General features: G+C 52.5%; 1 protein-coding gene across 1 annotated transcript in view; it reads left to right on the top strand.

Annotated features, from left to right (window-relative positions):
- The first annotated feature begins 3922 nt into the window (after positions 1-3922).
- CCNYL1 (cyclin Y like 1) overlaps positions 3923-6429 on the top strand; it is a 33303-nt gene continuing 30796 nt past the window's right edge. The window contains exon 1 of the mRNA XM_069022205.1: positions 3923-4237. Coding sequence (XP_068878306.1) covers positions 4000-4237 — 238 coding nt within the window. The 5' untranslated portion in view covers positions 3923-3999. The remainder of the gene's footprint in view (positions 4238-6429) is intronic.

Below are 6429 nucleotides of genomic sequence, written 5' to 3'. Positions count from 1 at the left end.
TCTGCCTACAAGGAACCATCCATCGCAGGAAATGTAAAGACTTGTCTGAGAAGTGGGGTTCCTTTGAATACAAGCAGACAGCAGCTCACATGTACTCAGCAAATGGGCCAAGTAAAGAGACAGAATTACCTCCCCCGGTAAGCCCACAAGCCAAAACACAGCTGGTAGCACTAACATTAGTCCTGTCAAGCCTGGCACTCTCATTTATTATGCATCCTGCAAATAATTATACATATAGTTAAGCTTATAGCTCAGAAGCTGCATTTAGTAGTTGGCAGGGTGTGCTCCTCACTGGTAGTGCTCCTCTGACCTCGTTAGACTAATATAAGGAGCAAGTCTGGTCCTTTGTATATTCAGAATAAACCACAGGTCTTTCTAATCTCTGCATATTAGGAACAGAGGTCACTACTCCTTTGGCAGTCATCACAATCTGATTTAGGGTTTGTTTCAAGATAATGTCTGGCCTTCCTTAAAGGCTGTGTGGAGTTCTCCCGAAGTTTGCAGCAGCTTCATGAGAGGGCTTAAATTAGGATTCGTTTCCCACATTTTTGAAAGTTATTTTGCTTTCCCTTTTGTGAAAACTAAAGCACGGGAGGGTTGCTGCCCACTGGGTGCCCTGCTCAGACACAAGGGGTGGTAATTGAGAGTCCCATGGCACAAACCTCTCTTTCTGGAGCAGGAGGAAAAGAGGTTGGATCCCAGCAGTCTGTAGTAAGCTATTTTCAGCTCAGTCATTCATTATTGCCACAATCCGCAATGCCACAAAATGCCTGCTTACGCAAAATGTGGAACCAGGTATGTGCTGCCCCTTGTACATCAAAGTAAATGATTTTTTTAGTAATGGAAACTGTCTGATGATTCACTGGGGTTAATCAAGCAGAACAGTAGAAAAATGAGACAGAAAATAGGAAGAGAACCAGGGCCAGTAATAAATCATGACAGAAGGTATTCAGTGTATTGCAATAGCAGTAAGTCAATAGAGTGTTAAGCTGCATAAATAAAAGATAATGTGTTTCATTTCTGCAGGGTGTTGCTCAGACTATACCTATTAACAGGATCGCCTGGTTCTGCAGAAAATACACACAGCAACAGGTTGTGTCATATTATCCTGATAAATCAGATTTGTATTAAGATTTTAAGAGTTACTTTGCCAAAATGGAGCAGGAAATGAATATTCCTCATCACTGCAGCTAAAGGAAAACATGCACAGATATGGAAAATTACTCTTTACTGCTGTACTGAGGTATGTGGAAGCGGAAGCTTAACTTCTCCTGGAATGACAGGGAGGTGGGACAGTTTGCTGTTTCTGTGACTTCCAGGGATTAAAGTCAGCTTCCTCTTGCTTAAGACCTACATGAGTAAGTCCTCACAGGGAAACAAGCTACTGATTTCTTTCCTCCCTCTGCATGTTTGTATAAATCCTGATACTCTACAACAGCACTAGCAGCTTTCATCTCTCCCCCTTTGCAGAATAACACGCTGAGAACAAGTATGAGACCCATGGGAAACTTCAGCCTCTGGGAGGCAGAGAAACCAAAACCTTCACACCCAAATTGCAGTGAAGCATGTCACATACTCCAGCCACTCCAGGTTCCCAGCATTTTTCATCTATCGGCATAAGTGTGTGGGGTTTTGGCTGTTGGCCCTGATGGCTGGGTCCTGGTGCTCAGCTGCCTGGTGAGCCACTCTTGCTCACTTCCTCACCCTTGAACAAGGATTTTCCACTGCCCAAAATCACAGCTTTGGCAAAGGATTCCCTTGAGGCTACTCCAAAGCTGAGAATTAGTAGAGGTCCCAGCTTGCTGCTGGGATCCCCCAAGGCACTTGCTGCAGCTGAACCTCCCTTTGCCAAAGCCAGGCAGCCCCATGGCACACGCTGGCATGGCTGCAAAGAACAGAGGGACTGGGTTTTAGACACAGGCACTCGGCACAGCTGCTGTCTGGCTGAGGTGTGCAGATTTGCCTGTGGCTCCTACCACTGCTCTGGATGGAGCAGCTCACCTCTGTCGGCGTGGAGCCACTGGAAGGGGCCCAGCAGTGCAGCAGGAGTGCAGCTTGCTCAGCTGCTCCAGCTTTTGAAAACAGTCAGCCAGGTGCAAAGAGTGAGGGAAGGTATTGCTCTTCTGGTGCAAGAGTAAATTATGCCAGTTTTCATATTAAACAGTGCGGATACAAGCCAACTCTTATTCTTGCTCGAGAATTAATTACTTCAGTAAGCCATGCCACCCCTCTAGCTTCTTCTCTTTCCCCACCGTCCTCAAAAAATCAGTGGGTGCAATGGCAGAGGAAAGAAAACACCAATCTCTGAATGGCTCTTTTGCATGAAGCCCCTTTTTCCCTCCCTGGCTCAGGTCAGTCTCCTGTTCCACCCAATGTAACCATCCCTGGTCCTTCCCAGAACTGGGAGCAGGACTGGCTGGCCTCCAGCTTTCCAAGCAGAGTGCAGAGGCTGCAGAGGGACTTCAGTTGGGCTGAATTGGTTCAAGAAGTGCTGAAAGCCAATCTTCCCCAAGGCCCTCGTGTACTCCACAGCGAGGTCAGATTCCTCTGGAGTAACAAGGCTTTGCAAACTGTCAGTAGCATGTAGACGGGCTTAGCTAACACAGTTTAGAGACATTGCTGGTAAGTGAAAAGGTATCATTCATCAGTCTGAGGGAATAATCCTCATACAAGGCTATGAATCATTTGGTTTGTCCCTTTATTGTGCCTGGGATTAAGTTGTACAGATTCTGGAAATGCAGCATCTATGACTTCCTCTCTTCAAAGACACTACACATGGTTTGCCTGAAAACTGTGTATTTGTCATCACATGGGAGAGCCAACATTAGGATTTTTCCTACAAAATTGAGTAAAACCCTGAGCCTGCTTATCTTTGGAATAACTGCCAGCACGATAGCAGCATTTTGTAATACTTTTGTGTGTTCTTAAGTCTTCCGCAGAGCCATTCTTCTTATCAGGGGCCAGAGTTAAATTTTTGTAGCGATAGTGGGTTGTTTCATTGCAGAACAACGCATGTTTGTGTTTATCAGGGCCTCTTGACTGCTGTGGGTATCTCGCTCTCTAATCCATCTTCCCTGGAGTGTATTTGAACATTCCAGTCCTCTGAGGAGCTTTCAGGTAGCTGAAACTCAGCAAGCAAATACGCAGTTGCTGGGGGCTTTCAGTGGTCCGTGGGGATGCCGGCGGCCCCGTGCAGTGTCCCTTTCCCGGACTGCTGGCAGGTACCGTGCACAGCAGCGACGCGAGCACCGAGCGAGCGGCGGGCGGGACGCGGCATTGCCAAGGCTCTGCTGCCCCAGGGGCGGGAGTTCTTAAGGCCTTTAAAAGGAGGGGGGAAAGCCGGCCACGAGCTGCTCGCACTCGCAGCGGTGGGGCTGCCGGCGGGGCAGTGCCGCCGTTCCGGCTCACGCTCCTGCGCGGTGCAGTGGCCGCCGCTGTCCCCTCGCTGTCCCGCATTCCCGCATTCCCGCACGGCCGCTCCGCTCCCGCCGCGCCCGCAGCACGTGCGCGCCCGGCCAGCGCGAGCCCCCCGGGGGCGGGGCCGAGCGCGCGGCGCTGAGGGGGCGCGGCCATGGGGGCGCGTCCGAGGCCTCGCGCCCGGCGGTCCGTGCGCGCGTGCGCGTGGGAAAGGCGCGGGGAGGGGAGGGGGGGAGGCGCAGGGCAGGGGAGGGCGCGGCGGCGGTCGCGTCACGAGCCCCGCGCCCATTGGCGGAGCGGCCGTCACGCGGCGCCGCGGCCGGAGGCGATTGGGCGGTCGCGGGGCGGGGCCCGGGCTCCCCCCGGCGGCCGCTCGCGCGAGGCCCGTGCTCGCCGTGCGCAGGAGGCGGCGGGGCGGTCGCGCGGCCGTGGGGGCGGGCGGGGCCGCGCGCGGCCGGGGCGGGGGCGGCGGCGGCGGCGCTGAGCCCGCCCCGCGCTCCGACCCGCCCTGCGCCCGCCTCCCCTCCCCCGGCCCAGCCCGGAGCCGCGCAGCCGGGGCCCGGCGGGGGAGCTCCGAGCTCCATGGGCAATACCGTCACCTGCTGCGTATCCCCGGACGCCAGCCCCAAGCTCAGCCGGGCCCGCGGCGGCGGGGCAGCGCCGGGGCCCGATCGCTGGGCGGACGCGTATCAGGCGGCGGCGGCAGCGGGCGGCGGCGGCGGTGGCTCGGGGTCGGCGGAGGCCGAGTCGGGGGACTCGGATCCCGGCGGCGGCGGCGGCCCCCACCTCCAGCACATCAGCGACCGGGAGTTCCCGGATGGTGAGCGGCGGGCGGGCGGGCGGGGGGCGCCGGGCACCGCATCCCTGTCCCCTCGGTGCCCCTGCTCCGCCCGGGTGGGTACCCGGCGGGCACCGGCGGCCCGAGGCGCGGCCCCTTTGTCCGGCGGCGGGGGCAGCGCGGTCCCGCCGGCCCCGCGGGGCTCGGCCCGCGCCGCGCCCCAGGCAAAGTTCCCCGCGGCTGTCACGGCGCCGGCACAGCCCCGGCGGGTCCGGGTCCGGGCCGGGACCTCCGCCCGCAGGACAAGCCTGGGGCCGCTCAGCGAGTCCTCGCCCGGGCCAGGAGCGCCTCCCCTGCCCGGCAGCGCCCGGCCCAGCCCGGATCCCGGAGAGGGGGTCCGGGAACAAGAAGGGAACGTGGCAGAGCTCCCGGCTGAGGTGGAGAAGTCTGGCCGCTCGTTTCTACTTAACTATGGAGTCGTGACTCGGTCGCAGTGTTCAGGCAGATCGCAAAAGCTGCTGCATTTCCAGTCTCTGTTGAACAGGAGGAAGGAAGAGGGTGTGTGGGGAGTAAGGGAATTAAGAATTACAAAGATTGTGTGCATATGACATCACCGTGGCTGGACGTGGGTAATTTATACGCTGGCTGTGCAGGGTTATAACTGGGGACTCATTACACCGGCGTTCCTTGTCGCGTAGTTCTCGGTGTTCCCAATTTGCTTTCCTTGGACTCATGGGAAAGTACGTGTGTGCTGCTCAGATTCCTTGCAGTTACGCCCGGAGCACTGGTACCTCACCGACTCGCTCTGTAAGGCATCTCCTCCTCAGCCGGGAGAGCTGCAGGGCTGTGCTGCGGGAATTCCCGAGGCATGTAACAGGTTAGGGGTGCTCCTGTCTGGCCGGGCGCTCACGTGGTGCTGCTGGAGCCGCACAGCACAGTCTAACACCTCATGATATTCAAAACTTAGTTTAATTAACAAACATCTTGCTATTCCTCTTCGCAGTTATAACCACACCTATGTGAAATATATTCACTTGGAAAGAGGTAGCCTGCCTGACATCTTTAATGTACAGTGTATACAATAACAAGAACCACTGTGATCCATACTCTTCTCGAACTTGAGAAAAATTTTTTTGCTATTAGACTGGCTGCAGAAGAGTGTGAGGAGACCTTCAGAAATGAAATTATTAAACTTGCAGGGTTCTGCGCAGCACCATATGGTGCAGCTGTTCCAGAAGTGAGATGGAACAGTCAGGTCCTTGGATCTCCTGTGAGACAGCTGTGCAGTAGCAGAAATTATGTTTGCTGCCTAGGAGAATTAAACCTTTATTTTTGCAGGAAGATAGTACAGAACTCTCTCAACTCATTACGGGAGGAGGAGCTAAACTCTCTAAAGATTCTAATAAGCCAAGTAAAAATGCCTAAGCTGAACAAATCTCCTCAGGAATAAGGGTTGTATTTGTTTGAATCTTTAGTATGTGATCATGTCAGCAGTGGTAAGTAACAGATTTAATTGTGAATTCATCCACATTACAGGACTGGCCTTGAAGTAGAGAAGTATTTAATTTTTTTGAATTTGCAAGCCTAAATAAGAGTGTATAGTCCAAGAGTAAGATAGTAGCTGTCTATCACAAATTTTACTTTTGTGGCTATGTGTCCGGACACTATGGAAGCTTTAGTCTTGAGGCAGGAGATAATCCTAAAATTAGAACTGCATAAGTAGTATATGTTTAAGATGATTTTAAAGATCACTTTTACAGTGGTATGTGGTTCACTATCGCCCTCCAAAGTAGATCTGCTGCAAGTGATAGATGCTATTTGAAGTTTTCTGATCGATAAAACTCTTTAGGGGTGCAGAAAGTATCAAAGTTTGATACCTTTATTAAAATAAAATTCTGGATAGTCAATATTAAAAGTAAAACTTCTTGTGTTGACTTTTGAGTGTTACAAAGCACTACCTGGATAGAATTGAAGCAGTTAACTTCAAAATGTAAAGCACTGTTTGTGAAGTTTGAAATCAAGTGTTATGAAACAGGTTTTATAAAGAAGTTTGAAGTGAGACAGCTATCTGTTTAATTTAATACCTTCTATGAAATAATAAATCTGTAATAGAACAGATAGCTATGTTTATTCCTTTTAAACTCTAGGATGTAAAAGCTGTCAGCATACCCAAACCATGCAAACCGCCTGCATGTTTCTGTGCTGTTGACTACTACAAAGCTTTAGTTTCATTT

This window comes from Aphelocoma coerulescens, chromosome 7, assembly GCF_041296385.1.
Source record: "Aphelocoma coerulescens isolate FSJ_1873_10779 chromosome 7, UR_Acoe_1.0, whole genome shotgun sequence".
In the NCBI taxonomy this organism is placed as follows: domain Eukaryota; kingdom Metazoa; phylum Chordata; class Aves; order Passeriformes; family Corvidae; genus Aphelocoma; species Aphelocoma coerulescens.
This window is presented reverse-complemented; position numbering and strand designations above follow the sequence as displayed.